Source organism: Neovison vison, chromosome 3 (genome assembly GCF_020171115.1).
Source record: "Neovison vison isolate M4711 chromosome 3, ASM_NN_V1, whole genome shotgun sequence".
Taxonomy (NCBI): domain Eukaryota; kingdom Metazoa; phylum Chordata; class Mammalia; order Carnivora; family Mustelidae; genus Neogale; species Neogale vison.
The window spans coordinates 198133530-198155704 of NC_058093.1; the positions used below are offsets into that span (position 1 = coordinate 198133530).

Genomic DNA, 22175 nt, shown 5'->3' on the forward strand with positions numbered 1-22175 from the left:
AGAGTCTTGACATTTTCAGGGCTTTGTGGGTCCATGCCTTGGAGCGGAATTGCTGGGTCAGACAGGAATGTCGTGTTTAACTCTTCAGGAGCCTGCTCTTTCCCACCACTTCAGAGGCATTTTCCCCGTTCCTTTCTCTTCAGGGACTAATCCGATGATCCCTGCGGAAAACACAGATGGTGTGGTGGAGCACGTTGTTTTGGTCCATGAATCCGTGAATGAGTTCAGCAAACGATTTCTACAGAAATTGAGGCGTAGCAACTATGTAACCCCCAAAAACTACCTGGACTTTATTAACACGTATTCAAAGCTGCTGGATGAGAAAACTCAGTATAACACAGGTAAGATGGGGGGAATGGGATGGGGAACACATAGGATCCAAGTGCTGACCTCGTCTTTCAGCAAATGCTTCGTTAGCAGGAGCTAATGAAGACAAATGTGCAGCACATTCCAGGTTTTACTTCCCAGAGCGATTCTTCTGGGTGGGAGAGGCCTGGCTCGCTCATATTTTTCTTTGTTGGTGTTGCGTTGTGCACTTTGGAACTCTGTGTCTTCCCTGCTTAGAGATAGGGTGTGAGGGCAGCAACACGCTCTGTTGGAAAATGCTTTTGAAAAAAACTCTGGCTCTGGCTGTTGACTAAGGGAAGTGCTGTTTTCAGAAATACATTTATTTTGGCTGATGTGGTCCTGGCACAGTGGTGGAGGTCCTTGATGCTGCCTGATGTCTCATGAAGATGATTTTTTAGGTTGAGCCCCAGTGGATTGAATCCCCAGGGAGGCCCCTGGAATGCTTGCCCGGGGGTGTGGGGAACCGTACCCACCTTGGTGAGGAATACAGCTACTCTCTTTCCACAGCTCAATGCAAGCGTCTAGAGGGGGGGCTGGACAAGCTGAAGGAGGCCACCATCCAGCTGGACGAGCTGAACCAGAAGCTGGCTGTGCAGAAGGTCGTGCTGGCAGAGAAGTCCATTGCCTGCGAGGCGCTGCTGGAGGAGATCGCCACCAACACGGCCATAGGTCAGTGTGGGGCCAGCTCAGTGGAGGGTTGGTGGGAGCAGCAGGGCTCCCCTAGATAGGGCAGAGCTCCACTGGGGGACATCCCTGAGAAGCCACCTGTCAGCCCACCCTTTTTCTCCTGAGTGTGATGAGTGTTCCTGTGTGTGGGGCTTTGAGGGCCCCTGTTGGTCCCCTCAGCTCTGAGATCACCTGCAGTCACTCTGGCCCTCCTTGCCACACGGCTCCGGTCCAGGCCCATCTCCTCTGTGATAGTTGCTCTACGGACCCGTCTTCCCGGCACCCTGGCAGTGCCGACAGTCTCTGCTCTGCTGTTCAGTTCTGATGGTTTTACGGTTGTGACCTTGCTTCCTTCTCCCCATGTGTTTGTCCTCCTGCTGCTCCAGCAAGAATCTCTCCGAGGGCCAGGATCTCTCCCAGGGCCAGGATCCCGCAGAGCATTAGGGCCCCTACACGCTTTGCCCCCTACAGAGGCTCAGTCGACGCTTGCTTGTTGACTGTGGGCGTGACTCCCTAGAGGACGCTGCACTGGAAAATCCGAGGGCATCCAGCATACGTTTGTCAAGAACCCACTGTATGGGTTCCCTGAGGTCGTTCGCTGAAGCAGAGTCCGCCGGAACTTTAGCGGGGGACCCCGCACTCAGGATGACAGTACACTAAAGTGGTTACGAGCAGGGCTGTGAAGCTCAAGTCCTTGGGCTCCAGTCTCACCTGGGTGCCCCCAGATAAGGGACAGTGTACTTATTTCCTAGAGCTGCCCAAACAGATGGCCACAGCTGGGGGGCTTCGAACAACAGAAGTTTACTCTCACGGTTCTGGAGGCCAGAGTCTGAAATCAAGGTGTCGGGGCGCCATGCTCCCTCCAAGGGCTCTGGGGGAGGACCCCCCCCTTGCCTCTTCCAGCCTCCGGCGTTTGGCAGCAGTCCGTAGCTTTTAGGTTCATCTCAGTGCCTGGTGCCAGTGGCCACTTCCCTTTATGTCCCCGTGTCCTCATGTGGTTGTCTTCTAAGGACATAAGCCATTGGATTTAGGACCCCCTAACCCAGTATGACCTTATGTGAACTCATTAGATGTCCAAAGACCCTCTTTCTAGATAAGGTCACATTCTGAGGTCACTGGTGGATGTGGATCGTGGGGGACACTCTTCAGTCCAGTACAGATACCATGAGCCGAGCTCTGTGCTAGGGATCGGGCTTCCAGACCTCGGGGAGATGCCTGCGTTCCCGTGACTGGAACCAGACAATCAGTGAGCCAACAATTAAGTGAAATTCTCGATTTCAATCAATGACATGAAGCAAATAGAGGATCCAGAGTGACTGAAGGGGCAGGCCACCATACGAGGGGTGACTTTTCAGCGGGGTCTGAACCAACCTTGAAGATATAGTGATGAGAAGCAAAGAGTGATCTCTGTGAACCAGAGAGACAGGAAGGGCGGCCCTGGTGTCCTCCACTCACACCAGCTATGCAGGGCTGGGGGGCTGTCCCGTGGGACGGAGTGGCGGGACGTGGCTGGGCCAGTCGGAGTCAGCAGCGGTCCTGGAGTTGGAGACTCCATGCCGGCTGAGAACTTCTGCTCTAGCAGGAACACGCAAGGCCGCCATATTGGCCCAAGAGTGTTAGATCCCCTGACAGCCCAGCACTGGCCTTGGCGGGCTGTGTGCGACTTTGTCTCTGTGGTGATGGTGGTCTCTCCTCTCCACGCCGACATCTTCACTCACCAGCCTCTCCCCCCACAGCCGAGGAAAAGAAGAAGCTCGCAGAGGAAAAAGCCATGGAGATAGAAGAGCAGAACAAGATCATTGCGGTGGAGAAGGCGGAGGCCGAGATGGCCCTCGCCGAGGTCATGCCTATCCTAGAGGCCGCCAAGCTGGAGCTGCAGAAGCTGGACAAATCAGACGTGACGGAGATCAGGTGACCGACGGCGATCTCCGTGCGTGTGTGGCCGCCCGTGGCGCTCCTGACAGCCATTCCATTCCTCCTGGGGTCAGACACTATCGGAGCTCCGTCATGGACCGGCCACTGGGCTGAGTGATTTCTAAGGCCGTGGGTTCTGTCCTCATTTGCAGATGAGGAAGCTGGGGCCCTGGGCAGGGAGTTGGGGTGCCCCAGGTTCCCCCCAGCCAGGAGGGAGCAGGACCTGTTGGCTCTGGATCCAGGCTGTCTCATAGAAGGGGGCAGAGTCCCAGAGCCCAGTGGGCCAGTGCTCTCCACAGGAAGCCCCGCAGCAATATCTGCCCTAAACAGCCATAGGGCACCTGACCCAGGGGACCAGTGCCCTGCTGAAGAGAGTGTGACAGAGACGGGCCACAAGCTGAGAGCTAAGAGGGGATGCCTGGCCCCATTTCTAGCCAAATGGGCTTGAGAAGGATGGGGAGAGGGGCTCCTCGCTGTGGTCCCCAGGCATTTGGCAAATAACCTAGAACATGACTGCATCTGCCACCGCCAGAGCACTTCTAGGAACAAGGGCCTGGTGTGGGCCTGGTGTGGGGCTGGTGGGGGAGCTTTCTCCCTGCATTATGTGGTCTGACCCTGGGGCCCTGCTGTTAAGGGATTTCCCTGGCAAATTTAGCACCGAGACTGAAGCCAGGAAGGCGCACTGCCCTGTCTGCCTAGCTCCCCCCTAATAACTCCCCCCAACAGCTCCGCTTGCAACCCTCAGCCCCCCAGCTGTCCCCGTCACATCCTTGTTGTCAGATGGGATTCAGTCCTTCTGGCCCTACAGTCAGGCCTCTGGTGAGAGAGTCTCCCGTTTCCAGGTCGCTAGTTGACTTTCTGTCTTGGGCTCCAGGCAGAACGAGGCTTGTTCTCGGTGTTTCTTCCTCTTCCTAAAGACCGAGCAGCTTTCCTCTGTCGAAGGCTGTGCCCTGGTTGTTTGCTCATTAGTGATACTTGGGGATTTGAACCGAATGCCTGGCTGGTTCCAGGGCAGGGGACCGAAGCAGTTCTTGGGAGGTCATCGGCAGACTCTGCTGTGTTGGCAAGAAGTCATTCTCTCAGTTCTGCGAAGCACGGTTGAACAAGGGTATAAGGACGGACATTTTAAAGTCGCAATGATGTGATTCAGACGTTCAGACTGAGGCACCGGAACGAAGCAGAAAGTCATAGCCAGCTGTGCTGGGGGACAGACCCGTCAGCATACACGTTTTCAAGGGACAGAGCCAATTGTTACATAAATTTGGGGCACCATACCCAGGTCAGCAGCAGAAAAGTTCTGTAAGAACTAAGAACTGAGGAGAAGTTTTGAAGGGGATTCATTTGGCGAGAAGGGGCTGTGGGTCCCCACATCAGCTCAAGGGGGAGGGGAGAGATGGGGAGCTAAACGGAGAGCTCTCTACGTGTCCCCACAGTGAATGAGGGATGCTGCATCACGCCTGAGACAGGTGTGAGATGGGGGCTCAGCTCATCCCTGAGAAAGTGGAAATGGCCTAAGACCTAAAAGGAATAATTTTTTAAAATGTGATTATTTGAGTAGATGATATGTTCATGCAGGTCTCTGCCTCTTATGGGCTGTGTGACTCTGTCAACTCACATAACCTCTCTGTGCTATAGTTTCTTGATATGTGACATGGGGATGATGATAATGGTCCCCATGACATCAGGGCTGTTGGGAGGATCGATGGACTGAACTATTACAGGAAGAGCTCCAGGACTGGGTTCACCACGCTGTCGGTGCCAAGTAAGCATGAGCTAGGATCACGGTTCTGGCATCAAAATGACGTGTGAAAGCCCCTCTCACCTGCCCCATCAGCTTAGTTCCCCTCCCCCCACACAACAGGTACCCATTGCCTTTCTGCTCTCACATATCGGTCCAGAAAATTTTTATGATCAAGGCAATCAGATATATACGTGTCTCTTCAGTTCCCGGCTTTAGATTCTGAAGGTTAGTGTTAGAACAAGGGATGCCTTAGTGCCCTTGTTTCCTCCTTTTTTTTGGTGTGTAAATGGTCCTATACTGTGCATATTCTCCTATATCTTGACTTCTCCGGTGAACAATGTGTTTTGGAGATCTCTTGCAAGTTGCCGTGTGATGAACTTCCCCCATGTTTGAGAAGAGTTCACCACGTTCCGCTGGACGGCCCTGTCGTCATCTGTTTAACCACCCCCGGTTTATGAAGCTTCAGCTTGTTGCCAGTGTTCTGCCTTGACGAAGGCAGAAGAATAACCCTGACCGTACTTCATTGTGCAACTGGGCAAGTCCACTGGAAGGTTGCATTTCTAGGGTGGAATCTCCCAAGTCCAAGGGTGTGTGTGTTTATAATGTCTACAGCAGCTGCTTAATGCTCTCCCTGGGGGTGGAACCCACTTACACTCCCCGGTAATCCACATCAGTGCCTGCTTTCTCATAGCCTCACCAGTGGAGAGCATTATAATGCATTTGGATTTTTGCTTGTTTTGTAGATGAAAAGGGGTGTTTGTGTAGTTTTAATGTGCATTTCCCTTATTGCGAGTGACGTTGGCCTTTTTTTTTCATATGTGAAAAATGTGTATGAGGGTCATGTGTATTTCTTTTTCTGTGAGCTGTTCATATGCTTTGCATGTTTATCTCTTAAATCGTTAGTGCTCATTTTTTTTTCTTCAGTTCCAGTGGCTTTTTACGTGATAGGGAGATCATTTTTTTTAAAGATTTTATTTGTTTATTTGACACAGAGAGAGAAATCACAAGTAGGCAGAGAGGCAGGCAGAGAGAGGGGGAAACAGGCTCCCCGCTGAGCAGAGAGCCCGATGTGGGACTCGATCCCAGGACCCTGAGACCATGACCTGAGCCGAAGGCAGAGGCTTAACCCACTGAGCCACCCAGGTACCCGGAGATCCGTTTTTTAAACATGATGTAAATTGTAGATATTTTCCCCAGTGGTTCATTGGCCATTTGAGTTTGATTGTGAGGTTTGTGTGTGTGTTTGTGTTTGCTATATAAAAGACTTTTGTATTTACATGACAGACTTTAGCAATATTTTATTTTGTGGCCTCTGGATATCATGTCATACTTAAATGGCCTTTTAAAACTGTAGGATTGGGACGCCTGGGTGGCGCAGTTGGTTGGACGACTGCCTCCGGCTCAGGGCGTGATCCTGGAGTCCCGGGATCGAGTCCCACATCAGGCTCCCAGCTCCATGGGAAGTCTGCTTCGCTCTCTGACCTTCTCCTCGCTCATGCTCTCTCTCACTGTCTATCTCTCTCAAATAAATAAATAAAATCTTTAAAAAAAAAATAAAACTGTAGGATTGTAAAACAATTTCCCCATGATTTCTTCCCATACTTTTACAGTTCATTTCTGTACAGTGAAATATTATCTTTTGGGTTTTCCAGGGGTTCACTGCGAGTCTGGATCCAATTTTATTTTTTCTGGGTGACTATAATCTGGCTTTTTTTAGGTTGTTTGGATGTTATTTGTGGTGAGCTAGCACTGACATCTTGACAATTTCATTCTGTAATGCTCAATCCTCTTTGTTGAAATCATTAGATGTTAAGGCAGGGAGAGTAGGAGTCATGAAGATCAGAAGTGGGTGATCCTCTGTAGTACAAAAGGCTCCCTTCGTTACTGGCTTGTGATTTTACTCTTTTTAAAAATATTTTATTTATTTATTTGACAGAGAGAGAGAGAAAGATCACAAGTAGGCAGAGAGGCAGGGGGAAGAAGGCTCTCCGCTGAGCAGAGAGCCCGATGCGGGGCTCGATCCCAGGACCCTGAGATCATGACCTGAGCCAAAGGCAGTGGCTTAACCCACTGAGCCACCCAGGTGCCCCCGATTTTACTCTTCTTCCTTCCATTCATTTGGCAGTCTTTGGGTGCGTACATCCCCGCCCCACCCCGGCCCCATGCTAGCACAGGGGCTGAGCAGCAATGAGCCGGCAGGCAAGGCCTTCATTACCTTTAGCTGACACTCTCAGGAAGGCACAGGCATTCATGCAGGAATCCCACGTGTACAGGAAAATCACCCAAGAAGTTAGGGCGGGACGGTCTTTGCTGCCATGACTGTGGATAATAGGGGAACCTCACCTAGTCTGGGGGGTGGGGAGTCGGGGAAGGTATTCCCCAGGAAGTGACATTTATTTTTTTTAAAGGCTTATTTATTTGACAGGCAGGTGAGGGGCAGGGGCAGAGGCAGAGAGAAACTCAAGCTGACTCCATACTGAGTGTAGGACCCAGTGGGGGGCTCTATCCCAACCCCCTGAGATCACGACCTGAGCCAAAACCAAGAGTCAGATGCTTAACCGACTGATCCATCCAGGCGCCTCCCCTGCTCCCTAGAAGGGACATTTATACATCTATGTACTTATTTTTTGGAAGATTTATTTATTTATTTGACAGAGACACAGTGAGAGAGGGAACACAAGTAGGGGGAGTGGGAGAGGGAGAAGCAGGCTTCCTGCTGAGCAGGGAGCCTGATGCAGGACTCTATCCCAGGACCCTGGGATCATGATCTGAGCCTAAGGCAGACACTTAATGACCGAGTCATCCAGGCGTCCCTTGAAAGCGACATTTATACTGAGCTGGGACTAGAGAGTAGTGATCCACCAGCTGTAGGATGGAGACTAGAGGGGGGCCCTCTCTGAGGCTGGCGGGAGCTTGGGCTGAGGGAAAAGCAGACACAGTCAGAGCGTCAGGGTGATTAGAGTGAGGGAAGGTAGGGAGTGGCATTTGTGATGACTCTTTCCCTCCAGGGAGGGCAGGATATCCTCCTCCTCTCTCTCTCCTGAGAATCTTTTCTTTTTTCTTTTCTTTTTTTTTAAGATTTAATTTATTTGTTTAACAGAGATCACAGGAAGGCAGAGATGCAGACAGAGAGAGAGGGGGAAGCAGGCTCCCCACCGAGCAGAGAGCCCAATGCGGGGCTCGATCCCAGGACCCCAGGATCATGACCCGAGCTGAAGCAGAGGCTTTAAACCACTGAGCCACTCAGGAGCTCTCTCCTGAGTTTCTTTTGTGATATGAGAAAGGAAATGAAACAAAAATGTATCTATTTCCCAGACTGAGAACCTCAGGATTACTAATACCTCAGTTGTCCTGTGTTACGACAGCAAAACCTTCTGTAGCAACACGCTCCAGGTAATAGCTTGTCAGCTGATGGCCCAGAATGTCACTTTCACAGACTCGCAGGGTTTGGGAGCGGGAAGGTCTGGCTCTGCCTCCCCATGTTGCAGGTGGAAAACCCGAGAACGCTGGATGGTTTACAACTCGCCCACACACTCAGGACCCCTCACTGGGGCTGGGGTCCTTTCCATCTTCTAGCTGAGAACATTTCACCGATTCTTTCCTCCTCTGATTCTTCAAAGATCAGTGGCCTGGGCCTGGCCTCCGTCCCCCGCCCTGGAAGGAAGCCTTTTAGAGACCGTTGACAGCGTTGTGGGCTTTCACAAGCACCTGATGCCGGTGTAATTGCACCTTTCCCTGGTGACTCAGGATCACCACTTTAACCACCGGCCTTCGTGCTGGAGTCCTTGCCCTGGCTTGTCCCTGCGCCGTGTCGCTCCTTCTCGCCGCTCTTGTCTGCGGGCGGGTGGGCAGGGGTCCTGGGGCCAGGGCGGCTGGGGCGTTTGCCCAGTAGAGACCGTCTCCATACCTCTACCCTGCTTGGGTTGTTCTCGTGCTCTCGCGCCCTCCCGCTCGCCTCTGGGTTGGTCAGGCCTTCTGTGGGGATGGCTGGGCCCCTGCCTGCCTCCCCCTCCCTGCTAGGTCATCTTCAGGGGGCCTCTCTCTTCTCCCCCTCTTCCCTCTTTCCCCTCCTTCCATTCACCTCTTCTCCATCGTTTTCCTGATGCTTCTGGCTCTCTCCGTGGTCTGGCATCTGCAAGACTCACGTGGTGTGGAGAGCCTTCGAGAGCAGCAGGGAGCCCAGCGCCCCTGCCTCTGTCCCCAGTGCAGTTAACATGGCTCCCGGTCCTGAACGTGTGTACCGGTGCTGCTGCATGCTTGGCCCTTTACTGGGGGTCTCAGTGCCCTGGAGGGGGGAAGGCACTGGACATCTGAGTGTTTGGAGGGGCCGAGTGACTGTCTGGTCTCCTCAAAGGCAAAGGAAACAGGTAAGGGGTGACCTAGCCTGGAAGGAGCCCTGGCTGTGGGGACCCTGGACCCCACAGGCTGTGTGGACACAGGCAGCCTGTCTAGACACTCTGAGCGCTGTGTCTTCATCTAGTAAACAGAAAAGAGGACGAAGATGAGGAGGAGGAGGAGGAGGAGGACAGCAGTAATGCCAGTGGCTACATGGCAGAGTCTGAGAAGCTGCGCCAAGCTGTCATTAGAAACATGGATTCTCAGGCTCCTCCTTGACCTACTGACTCACACTTGAGTGGCTTGGGTTTGCATTTTAATGATACCCACCCCTGTGGTTCTGGTCCCCGGTGGCTGAGACCAGTCCCTGCCCTGGGAGCAGCTTCCACCTCCCCTGAGGAGCCCAAGTCCATGCTGGGATATGGCTTCCTTGGCCTCTATGTTGTGTCACCTCTAAGAAAGGACTCTGGGCTGAGCCATTTTTTCTGGAACTTTCTGGAACTTTTCTCATTTAGGCTAGATCCTGGGCACGTCTTGGGTCTGATTCACACGCATTTTTATTTCTCACCAGATCTTTTGCCAAGCCCCCCAAACAGGTGCAGACGGTGTGTGAGTGCATCCTCATCATGAAAGGGTACAAGGAACTCAACTGGAAGACCGCCAAGGGCATGATGTCTGACCCAAATTTCCTGAGGTCTCTGATGGAGATTGATTTTGATTCGATCACGCAGAGCCAGGTGAAAAATATCAGAGGTGCGTACAGACGGACGCAGGAAGAGCCAGGGTCTGTCTCTGTCTGACAGCTCACGGTTTGGGAGCAGGGATGGAGAGCACAGAGGGGGCTTGTCAGAGGCCGACCCTCCTGTTGGGGTCAGTTGTCACTGTGGCTCTTTGGGCAGAATAGGCCGAAGGATCATTCCCAGAGGAAATGAGCAAGGTGGAGGCACCGTTGTGTGAGATGGGACGGCTGGGAGCTAGATGGTCAGTAGCAGCCCATCCTTCCGAACGTTCAAGAACTATCACTCTGGTGTTTCTCCTTAGGAAATAGGATCCTCTTATGGAACCCAGCCTGGCCGCCTCTTCGGTCCATCTTGTGCATCAGGCTTGGTGGTGCAAGAGATGGTCCACCCCTGACTTCTCCCTTGCACCTTTTGCTAGTATGAAGTCTCCTGTAGGTCCCTGGGAGATGGGCGAGGAGGGGTTGGTACCGCCCACAGCCAGCCTCCCTGTCTTCGGTTATAGAATGCCGGCTTTCCCTTTGAGCCCGATGCCTGTCCTACCTAGATGCTCAGCCAGTGGGAACAAGGTTTCAGTCTTTGCAAAAAGCCATTCAAGTTCACAGTGTCACTGTTTATCTTCATGCTTTGTTCAGAATGTTCAAATGCTCTTTCTCAGCCACTCAGAAACAAAACTAAATGAAACACAAAGGATAACAACAACTACAAAAAATCCAAGGACCTCTCTTTACCTGAATATTGATTGGGTGGGTTTCCGTTTGCGTGAAATTATCCCTGGGGTGAAGGGGCGGGGAGAGGTGATGGTGACCCATCACAGCCTATGAATTCCAGCTAGCTGCCTGCTCTGAGTCATTTTGTTGCACAGTTGGGGGTCCCCATGGACACCCTGGACACAGAGGTGCCTGGATCATAGGGATGTCCTGGGGAACATCCTAGGACATGGTGGCCGTAACCTGTGCCCCTCACTCGTGTCTTAAGCACCCACCTACACAAAACTCATTTAGTGGCGCTTGTCCGTCGGCAATTTATTTCCCATTTTATTTTCCCAAGATGGGCCCTGTGACCCATCAAGATCATTCCATCTCTGATCATCAGGTCTCTTGAAGACTCTTAATACCACAACTGAAGAAATGGAAGCTGTGAGCAAAGCAGGCTTGGGGATGCTGAAGTTTGTTGAAGCTGTGATGGGCTACTGTGACGTTTTTAGAGAAATCAAGCCCAAAAGAGAAAAGGTATTGTCCATGTGTAAGACCTAAACGGAGCTGCCCAGGAAGCAATCTGGAGTTGGAATTAATACGTCCACAGCTTTGCTGGGCAAATGCGGGCAAGGTTCTGATTTTGCATCACATAACCATTCCCCCTCCACCACCGCTAATAAATGAGAGGCCTGAATTATATCACTCTCGTCTAGATAGTGTGAATGGACGGACAGAACCAAAGTCTGGAAGGCTTTCAAATTTTGTGTGCAAAGAGTAGGATAAATGGGTAAAAATCACCCTCTGTAATTCAAGCAGGATGCTGTGTCTTGGCACTACTGACCCTTGGGGCTGGACCATTCTCAGGGGGGTGGGGAGTGAGTGCTGTAATGTGCTCTGTAGGATTGTGTAATGGAACCCCTGCCTCCGCCCACTGGATGCCATTATCCCTACCCCCAAGATCTGACCACTCAGAATGTCTCCAGACATGGCCATCTGTCCTCTGGGGCGGCCCCACCTGAGAACCATTGGGTCAAAGTAACATGTAGAACACAGACTACAAAGAGAGTTACAAGGTTGATTTGATCATCTATATTGACACTGCTTTATCCCTCAGAATTTTGTTCCTAGAAAATGTGGGACCAGGTGGAAGGCGAGGACTGTTCTCGATGAGTTCTTTTGAGTTTTTGACTTAGAACCACAGTGTCATTTTACCGTGACCTCTGCACGCATGGAAATTAAGCCATCTACTAACTTGGGTGTGGGACATCTTGTTTTCCAATGGGATTAGCGCTTTTGAAGCCAATGCTAGGTGACTAAGGAAAGGAGCCACATCCCTCAGCAGGGCATACAGTGGCCCCAAGAAGTAGGAACAACATTAGAAACGTGGTGTAGACCTAAGCCCTGGGGTTAGACTCATTCATCCCTGCCCCACTGTGGTCCCCCTCCCCAGCATTCTGGGACTTGTCTTCCCTCAGGTGGCCAGGCTGGAGCGGAACTTCTACCTCACTAAGCGTGAACTAGAAAGGATCCAGAATGAGTTGGCGGCGATCCAGAGGGAGCTGGAAGCCCTGGGGGCCAAGTACGAGGCCGCCATTCTGGAAAAGCAAATGCTGCAGGAAGAAGCCGAGATTATGGAGAGGCGGCTGATCGCGGCGGACAAGCTCATTTCGGGGCTGGGGTCCGAGAACGTCAGGTCAGCGGCTGAGGAACCCTTCCGATGACAGCCCTGAGGGAGACCCTGTGGTCTGTCTGCGAACGCCGGCCTGAATCTCTTACCGTGTCTTCTTTCCGTCACGCTGTGCTTTTATCTGGAGACCTCTTGGGAGAGTTCAGATTTCACTACTGTCCTGGCTAAGGCCATTTTACAAGTTCTGCGGTTTATGGAACAGTTGTCAAGGGTGATGGAGGCAGGCTAGCTGCGGAGACAGGGAGGCACCTGCGGCCTCTGGCAAGGTTCTGTCTGTTCTGGAAATGTTGACTTCCTAGTGATCTTTAACCCCGAGCGCGTCCTGGGTGGGTCTGGGGGGGGGGGTCTACCTCGGTTGTGGGGCAGCTGTCTTCCAAGGGCTCTTGAGTCTGGCTCAGTCCTGAGCTTCAATTTTAAGCAGGTAGGGCTGTCTGGTGCCTCGGGGCAAGGCCGTTTGGCCAGAGCTGGTCCGCTGGATGCGAGAGTAGTTTCTAATCAGGCGCCTGTGCAAGTTATACAGAAGACACTAGAAAATACTGTTTGCTTGTGGGAAACAAACCATTTTCAGTATTTCTAAAACCTAGAAGGTTCTCGGTGTTTAGAAGAAGGGGCCAAGGGAAACATCTACTCCCTTTTATCTTGGGTAGAATTTTGTCACCAAGCCAAGACCTGAGCTCAGGAGTTCTGCTGGGTGTGTCAGCAAAATGCTGATTTAAAGCATTCAGAAACAGGGCACCTGGGTGGCTCATGGGTTAAAGCCTCACCTTCGGCTCGGGTCATGATCTCAGGGTCCTGGGATCAAGCCCTGCATCGGGCTTTCTATTCAGTGGGGAGCCTGCCTCCCCCCCCCCTGCCTGCCTCTCTGCCTACTTGTGATCTCTGTCAAATAAGTAAATAAAGTCTTTAAAAAAAACTTATTAAAAAAAAAAAAAGAAAGAGACAACGTGATTGCTACTTAATAAATAGCTTTGAGACTAGATGCTTCTCGTAAACATTTTTCCAGCCCATTAGATGCTGGGTTCTGAGCCCTAAAATTGAACAAGGTCTTCCGACTTTGTTTCTAGAAGAAGGGACTATCTCCAACAATGTTTCCTTCTGGCTAGTCCCGTTAGCAGTGTTGTCAAGGTGGCTCTTCTCGAATGTTCCTTTTGATTGTGCCAGAGCTAACAGCTTACCGCAGCCCCTGTCTCCTGCGCCAGGTGGCTGAATGACCTAGATGAGCTGATGCACCGGCGGGTGAAGCTGCTGGGGGACTGCCTGCTGTGCGCGGCTTTCCTGAGCTACGAGGGCGCGTTCACGTGGGAGTTCCGTGACCAGATGGTCTACCAAGTTTGGCAGAATGACATCCTGGAGCGGGAGATTCCCCTGAGCCAGCCTTTCCGGTTAGAAAACCTGCTCACAGATGACGTTGAGATCAGCAGGTGTGTGCGACCCTGAATACGGAGGACGTGGGTTCCTTGTGTGGGGTGGGGTCAGTGAGCGGTCCACGTGGGCATCACCCTGGCCCGGGAGAGCAAGGCATGCAGCCAACTTGCCTGTACAGAAATGGCAGGGTGAGCTGCAAATCCAGCTTCCCCAGCCGTGGGGAAGGGTGGAGCCGCCTGGGGCGGGGAGTAGATTGTTCTGGAAGGCCAGTCTTACCACCCTTAGCACTCGGTTACAACATGGCAAGACAGACTTCCTTGTCACTGTCCCTTCCAGGTGGGGATCCCAGGGACTGCCCCCTGATGAGCTCTCGATTCAGAATGGCATCCTCACCACCCGGGCCAGCCGCTTCCCCCTCTGCATCGACCCACAGCAGCAGGCCCTCAACTGGATAAAGAGAAAAGAAGAGAAAAATAACCTGCGGGTATGGCCAGCTCCTCCCTGGGTGTCCTCTGCCCTCACTTCCCATGCTCAGGGCAGAGCTTGCCTCAGCCACCATCTCTACCTGGCAGCCCCGCGCCCCTGGCAATGCCGAGCTGAAATGTCCTGTTCACCCCTGGGTAGAGCCCTCCCCCTCTCTGCTCACCTGCCCTGTTGAGTTCTTGAGGGCAGCATGACCTGTCTTGGGCTTTGCTTTCTTACCTGTGTGTTACCTCCCAGCTATGAGCAGCTTAAAGCTGGATATCGTGCTTTCCTTATCTTTGTGTCCCCCTACCTGTATGTGTTGGACCAAGATGCTCAGTCACTTTGTTCCTTTGGACTGGAGGAAAGATACCTCAGGATCTTTGGGTTGAGATGTAATTCACATACTGTGAAATTCTCCCTTTGAAAGCATACACCTCCGTGGTTTTTAGTGTATTATATGCAGAATTATGCAATCACCAGGATCAGGGTTTACCACCCCAAAAAGCAATGCTGTGTGCTTTAGTCGCTGTCCCCAATCATCCTTCCGTTTTCCCCCCTCCCTGTCTCCTAGCAACCACTAATGCATTTTATGGATTTGCCTCCTTTGGAGAGTTTCACACAAATGGAATCATGCGCCGTGTGGCCTTTTGTGTCTCGCTTTTTTCGCGGAGCATCGTGTTTGCTAAGCTTATCCCAGTTGTAGCAGGAGCCCGTGCTTCCTTCCTCTTCATGGCTGAATCATAGTCCGTTGTGTGGATGGACAACATTCTACCATTCGTTTATCCATTGATGGACATTTGCATGATTTCTACTTTTTGGCTGTTACAAGTAATGCTACTGTGAACGTTCATGTGCCTTTTGGTTTTTTTGCTTGTTTTTTTTTTTTGGTGGGTGTATGTGTTCAGCTTTCCTGGGTAAAATTGCTGGGGTCCAGTCACTTTTTGCTGAACTAGTTCCCAAACCCATGATTATAAGTTTTACTTTTTCCTGATTTTTTTTTTCCTGGTCCTCGCTCCTGAGAATGTCCATGCTATTGGGGGCAGGTATGTCTCTAAAATATACACAGAGCTACAGTGAGACAAATATTATTAATGCAGAGTTCATCCTCGACCTCCCCCTGCTCTCAGCCTGCCGGGGGGCCCGAGATGGCCCATTCTGTGAGGGGTCGTGAGACTCTGTCGTGATTACTTTGGGCTGTTCAGACCCTGAACCTGATGGGTTTCTGGTTTCTATGGGTCTTGTGCTTTGCTTCCCACCCCCTACCCCCATTCTTTCTCTGCTTTGGCTCCCTCTGAGGCTAGGGTGTGCCCACTCCCTGCTCCTGAGGCGCTCTCCCTGTGTGTTTGTTGAGCACACAGCACCCCTGTCTTCCAGGTGGCTTCCTTTAATGACCCCGACTTCCTGAAGCAGCTGGAGATGTCCATAAAGTATGGGAGCCCTTTCCTGTTCCATGACGTGGATGAGTACATCGACCCTGTAATTGATAACGTCTTAGAGAAAAATATCAAAGTGTCTCAAGGACGGCAGTTCATCATACTGGGTGATAAGGAAGTGGATTACGACTCAAATTTCAGGCTGTACCTAAACACCAAGCTGGCCAATCCCAGATACACCCCATCCGTGTTTGGAAAGGCCATGGTCATCAACTACACGGGTGAGGATGTATACAAGCCCAGTGGCAAACTGGTTGTGGCAAATTGGTTACCATGGAGACCGCAATGGGAAGTCAGGGCTTTCAGGGGACGCCATTTTGTTTGCTGACCCCAGGTCATGCTGTCAGGGTCACATCTTCATCTGCCAGTTCTTCACAATGAAGTCTTGGGTCCCCCCCTTGGGAGGCAGGGAGACGCGTGTCTGGGGCACGCTGGATCTGGACCATAGGGCTCGGATACCCACGCCTGGAGTGGGATAGGATCCCCATTCTCCTGGGGCAGGAAGTTACTTTGTTTTTGCATTTAAATATGTGGCATGGTTTTGGATTCCCCTCCTCCCAACAGAATTCTGCTAGGAGCTGGGTGCCATTTCTTACACTTTCTAGGGTTGTCCTACAGCTGCCTACATGGGTTAAGTAGGTTGGGTGTGCTTTCATCTTGGGCTGCCCAATCGATGGGAGCCTCTGCAGGCTTGTCACCCACCACTCTGTGGAGGGGCATCTCCGGACTGTTCGGACCTGTGGCTTTGAAGCAATGGCGGGAGCCAGTCCTCAAGTTCCCCAAATGCAGGCTCAGCCACACCCTCTGCTTGCCCGCACCAGGCACAGGCGTGCAGCAGGCGAGGACGTGCGGGGTATCTGGTGGTGACGGCCTCCCCTTGCTCCCATAGTCACACTGAAAGGTCTTGAGGACCAGCTGCTGAGTGTGCTGGTGGCCTACGAGAGGCACGAGCTGGAGGAGCAGCGGGAGCACCTCATCCAGGAGACGAGTGAGAACAAGAACCTGCTGAAGGATTTGGAAGATTCCCTCCTTCGGGAGCTGGCAACCTCCACGGGGAACATGCTGGACAACGTGGAGCTAGTGCAGACCCTGGAGGAGACCAAATCCAAGGCCATGGAGGTATCATCTGCATAGAAGGTGCATTGCCCTGGGAGGGAGGGAGCGGGGTGGTTCCTAGATGTGCTTTTGGAGCGTCCGTCCCTTCATCTGCTCAAGGAGGAAACTGGGTTCAGTGATCTCAGGGCCTCATTCCTGCATCTTAGAAGCTGAGGTGTTGGGGTAAGGTGTGGGTGTGGGGGACAGCCACCTGTGCTGGCACCAGATCTGGGCCCTTAGTCACCTGAGGTTTTTCCTGATGAGAACAGGCCACCTTTATGGGGGTGCACTATGGGGAGGGGAGCCCTGGAGGTGTTCCCAGGGACCCTTGTGCATTAGATCTGCCCTTTTGAGTCAAGAATGATAGAAAACCCAGCTCTACCTGGCTTAAGTCAGAAGGGAGATTATTAGTTTAGAATACAGGAAGTCCAGGGATGGCTTCAGGCAAGGCTGGATCCAGGACTCTAAACATACCATTAGGACTTAGTTTCTCTGCATTTCTGGGCTTTTGTTGGGTTGGCTTTATTCTCTGCCTCCCCATGAGCCAGGCTCCCCTCATGGTCACCAGGTGGGATGGCCTCATGGCCCCTCAGGTTAAGGTCCAAAGGGAAGAGTGAGAGTCGTTACCTGTCCCTATCATGAATGTCCCAAGAGTCATTTTAGTCACATGCCTACCCCAGGCTGATCTCACAGCTGGGGATGCTGTGTGTGGACTGGCTGAGGTCTGGGTCCCATGCTCCTCTCCTGGGATTCGCACATATGGGATGAGGAGGGAAGTTGGAGTCTCCAAGTTAGTCAGGGACTGTCATTAGAAGGACGGGGCACAGGTGCTGGGGAGTCCAGCCAACAAACATCCACTATACCTGGCAAGAGGGGCGTGTTCTGCAGTCCTCCCCGAGCATTGCACGGATTTGTTTGCTGCTCCCTCCCACTCTTGCTCTCTGCATTCCTTACTTTCTTGCCCATTTCCTAAGTCATCCTGGTGACAGTGTCAGTCTCCCCATTTCCACAGTGATGTGCACCTTCTCTTTAGGTATCAGAGAAGCTCAAGCTGGCGGAGAAGACAGCCTTGGACATCGACAGGCTGCGGGACGGCTATAGGCCGGCCGCCAGGAGGGGGGCCATCCTGTTCTTCGTGCTGTCTGAGATGGCCCTGGTCAATGCCATGTACCAGTACTCCCTCATTGCCTTCCTGGAGGTCTTCGGCTTGTCGCTTAAGAAGTCCCTGCCTGATTCCATTCTCATGAGGCGACTGCGGAACATTATGGACACACTGACCTTCAACATCTATAACTACGGTTGCACGGGTGAGCACCCCTCTGGTCTGCGTGTGTGCCCCTCAGGCGTCTGTGTATCCACATCTCTTCTGCTGAGGACGAGAGGCAGATGGGATCAGCCCATGCTGGTGGCCTGTTTACCTCCGTTCCCTCTTCAAAGGCCCTCTCTCCCAACACGGTCACATTTGGAGGCCCTGGGGGTCAGAGTTTCAACATATGGATTTGGAGGAACAGAGTTCAGCCCATTCCAGTTGGGCAGGAGGAAGGTTGAGGACTGTTGTCCCTACAGGGCTCGGTTACGTAGCCAACGCCTGCGGCCAAGAAGGTGGACTTCAAATCACAGATGTTGACTTAGACAGTTTTTCTTCTGTGTGTGCGTGCGCGTGTGTGTGTGTTTTAAAGAACTTTCGCATTCAGCATCCCGCTATCCCTGACGAATCTGTTGGTGGAATGTGCCTTGCTGGGCCGCACAGGTGGGCAAACAGTGAGCTGCAGGCCGGGTCTGGCCCCCTGCCTGTTCGTGTAAATAATGTGCTGCTGGAACTGCAGCCGTTTGAACGTCTGCTACGGCTGCCTCCCTGCTGTAGGGGTACATAGTCCTTATTAGGGAGACCTGCCTGTAACGTTGGAAGTACTGCCTCTCTAGACTTTTTCGTTTATTTTTTATTTATTTATTTGTTTTTTTTAAAAAGAAGATTTTATTTATTGGGGCACCTGGGTGGCTCAGTGGGTTAAGCCTCTGCCTTTGGCTCAGGTCATGATCCCAGGGTCCTGGGGTCGAGCCCCACATTGGGCTCCCTGCTCAGCGGGGAGCCTGCTTCCCTTCCTTTCTCTCTGCCTGCCTCTCTGCCTACTTGTGATCTCTGTCTGTCAAACAAATAAATAAAATCTAGATTTTGTTTATTTATTTATTGGATTTTATTTATTTGATTTTATTTATTAATTTAATTTATTCATTAGATTATATTTATTTATTTGACAGACAGAGATCACAGGTAGGCAGAGAGGCAGGCAGAAAGAAAGGGAAGCAGGTTCCCTGCTGAGCAGAGAGCCCTATGTGGGTCTCGATCCCAGGACCCTGGGATCATGACCTGAGCCAAAGGCAGAGACTTAACAACTGAGCCACACAGGCATCCCCTCTCTAGCCTTTTACAGGGAGTGTGTCAACACCTCTCCTGATGATACGGGACAAAGAGCTCACACTCAAGATTTAGGCAAACGGCCTGTGTTCCATCTAGAAGGTGGCTCTGGACCCAGTTGCCTTTGGATGGCTCTGCTTTCCCTGGTGGGCGCGGTGGACAGGGCCCCTGCAGACCCAAATGAGTGAGCAGGATGGCAGGCCGGCTCGTGGGCTCCCTGTGCAGACAGAGCCCGCGCTGTGTATGCTCAGACACTGCGGACATCCAGCACTGGGGGCAGAGGGCTAGGGGGTGGGCTGGGCGCCCCTCATGTCGGGCCTTGCAGCTTATTTCTACGCTAAAGCTTGTTGTGTATAGGAAACTCCACTTCAAAAGTGAATTTACTTCATCGGTGCCCGTCTTGATGTCTCCCTCCAGGGTTGTTTGAGAGACACAAGTTACTTTTTTCTTTCAATATGACGATCAAGATAGAACAAGCAGAAGGCCGAGTCCCCCAGGAAGAATTAGATTTCTTCTTAAAAGGTAAAGGACGTGCCTCCTTTCATTCTTCCCCGCTCCCTTGACCACCCCTACCCCTGTTGCACATGTATGTGAATTTGTTAGAACCACAATATTACCAAACTTCTCCTCCGAACTCGGCTTCTAGCAGCACAGCTTTAGCAGGGGGAGCCACAGAGGGGGAGGGAAGGCAGGCTCCCCGCTGAGCAGGGAGCTGGACGTGGGGCTCCATCCCAGGAAGGTTAAAGGCAGAGCTTCACTGACTGCGCCCCCCAGGCACCTCCCCATAGCACCGGGTTACTAAATACTTCAGTTGATGCTTTTGCAGCCTCAGAAATGGTTGTGGTCTGGCCCAGAGCAGCGGGTCTCTGCCCACAGGCTGCCCCGAGACGGGAGGCCATGCTGAGCTGCCTGGGAGGGGTCCCGGCTAGTGACAAGGCAAGCCTACACATCCTCCTCTGTCCGTAACCCGCGGAGACGCAGGTCTGGGAGAAGTCGCAGTCTGGAGCAGCTCACTCCTGCCAGCGCACTGCTGCTGGCTGTTTACTTCCCTTCTTCTGTTGAGATTAGGAAACATTTCCCTGGAGAAGAGCCGACGGAAAAAGCCCTGTGCTTGGTTGTCTGACCAGGGATGGGAGGATATCATGCTTTTATCGGAAATGTTCTCAGACAACTTCGGGAATCTTCCCGATGATGTGGAGAAACACGTGGCGGTCTGGCAAGAGGTGAGACCATGGTCTGTGTCTCCTCCCTCCTTTCCCTCCGTGTCGGTCGTCTTGAGACGCCAACCGTAGCCTTCCTCCTTGTGAGTGAGAAGATGAGCCTGAGCGACCCCGTCAGGGTGGAGTCCGCGCCCTCCAACACCCTTGATGGAATTCTCTTTTATCTGGTGCGCTAGTGTTGTGGGAGAACCGTCCATCCTTCTGTCCATCCGTCCACCCATCTGTCCATCCATCTGAGAAATGGGCACCTGTCACAGACCATGTCCCTTGGTGGGCACTGGGGACTCAACAGTGAAAAAGACTCATTGCTCTCTTCCTGAAGTTCATAGTTTTGGGGCGGGGGGTAGAAATGACAGATCAGACTAAAAGTGGCCTTGAGGCTTGTACTTGTGTAGGTTTCATTCCTTTAGAGTGACTTTTGGGACCTTCATGTAACAATGGGGGCCTGTACTGTTTCTGGGTTGATGCCACCATGAATGTCCTGTGCTTCTCCCAGTGGTGCGACCTCGACTCCCTCGAGCAGTTCCCGTTCCCGTTGGGTTACGACAACGTCACCCCTTTCCAGAAGTTGCTTATTCTGCGCTGTTTCCGTGTGGATCGGGTGTACCGGGCGGTGACCGACTACGTGACTGAAACAATGGGGGAGAAGTAAGTGTGTGGCCGAGTCTGCTCGGCTCTGCTGCAGTCGCGTCTCCCCCTATCCTGGACTTGAGATAGAAGGGCTGCCTGGCTTCCGAGAGAGCTGCCGCCGCCCTGTCGTCGGGCCGCGCTAGTCACTCGAGTTCCGAGCTATTCGGGAGAGCGATAGTGGGAGCCGCTTGTGTCAAGTATTCTAGAAGCCACACTCAGGAAGAAACGGGTGAAGTTAATTTTAATAGCATTTTATTTAACTCAGCACATTAAAATATCATTTCAACATGTAATCAATGCAAACATTATGGAGATTATTTATTTTTGGTATTAACTCATCAAAGTCCCGTGTGAACGTGACCTTACTGCCCAACGGGGTTTGGACTGGCCACATGTCCAGTGCTCAGTGGCCACTGCGCCCAGTAACTTCCATATTGGACAGCGCGACTGTGGAACGGAAGCCTGGCAGAGAACTTGGGCTGGCAAACCCCACTCCGAGGGCAGTGAGTGAGCAGGGCTGGTGGGGGTGGTGGCACATGGGAGAGGTCAAGTCTGGCCCACGGGACAGCTGCTCCTTAGCTCCTGCTGACTCACACCAGCTGTCAGGGGGCCCCTGAGTGGCTGGGTCCCCCTACTCTTGGAAAGAAGCTACAAACTTGGATTTCTGTGTGAAATCGCCCAGGCCTGATGTGTTGGTAACTAATTTTCAAAAATTTTGACAAGTGGGCCATTCAGGATGTACCTGTGGATTTGTCGGCATGGAGACTCTGGGGGTGTTGTGGGGACATCTGCCTGGAAGGGCCCCTTGGGAGGCGCCCCCATGGTTGTCCTGGAGAGTGCTGGGGGACACAGTGGGTCCCATGTCCCCTAGGAGTCCACCCTCCTGTGTGTGACGAGTGTGTAGACACTCTAACCTGTGCAGAGCTATGCCAGCCGGTATGTTCCGGATGTGGTGACCGAGTTCGCTGTGGCTGTCCTCCAAGTCCCCGCTTTGTTTCCTTCACTAGGTACGTGCAGCCCCCCATGATCAGCTTCGAGGCCATCTTTGAGCAGAGCACCCCCAACTCGCCCATTGTGTTCATCCTCAGTCCTGGCTCTGACCCTGCCAGCGACCTTATGAAATTAGCCGAGCGCAGTGGTTTTGGAGGAAACCGCCTCAAATTCCTCGCCATGGGTCAAGGCCAAGAAAAGGTAATTCGTTGTTGGAAGGAACAAACTCTGAATTTAAGAGCAGTCCCTGGCCTCTGTTAACAGTGGGTTAGTATGTGGTTTCAAGGGTGCTGCTCCTTGCACAGGCTGGGTGCATTGCTGGTCCTCTGGGCAGCAAGACTCAGGGCCCAGATGATGTGTGACAGCTGCATGGTCCTCGAGCAAGCTCGCGGTCACTGCTGACCCTGCCTGGCCGCTGTGGCCTGTTGTTCCTAA

The 22175-nt window shown here is 52.4% G+C and overlaps 1 protein-coding gene across 1 annotated transcript in view; it reads left to right on the forward strand.

Annotated features, from left to right (window-relative positions):
* The window catches only part of DNAH10 (dynein axonemal heavy chain 10), a 136186-nt gene that overhangs the window by 106434 nt on the left and 7577 nt on the right, over positions 1–22175 (forward strand). The window contains exons 55-69 of the mRNA XM_044244403.1: positions 144–341; positions 856–1017; positions 2751–2925; positions 9576–9757; positions 10837–10973; positions 11915–12132; positions 13326–13547; positions 13828–13975; positions 15331–15610; positions 16279–16508; positions 17518–17791; positions 19318–19422; positions 19969–20123; positions 20617–20768; positions 21758–21941. Of these exons, the coding sequence (XP_044100338.1) occupies positions 144–341; positions 856–1017; positions 2751–2925; positions 9576–9757; positions 10837–10973; positions 11915–12132; positions 13326–13547; positions 13828–13975; positions 15331–15610; positions 16279–16508; positions 17518–17791; positions 19318–19422; positions 19969–20123; positions 20617–20768; positions 21758–21941 (2822 nt within the window). The remainder of the gene's footprint in view (positions 1–143; positions 342–855; positions 1018–2750; positions 2926–9575; positions 9758–10836; positions 10974–11914; positions 12133–13325; positions 13548–13827; positions 13976–15330; positions 15611–16278; positions 16509–17517; positions 17792–19317; positions 19423–19968; positions 20124–20616; positions 20769–21757; positions 21942–22175) is intronic.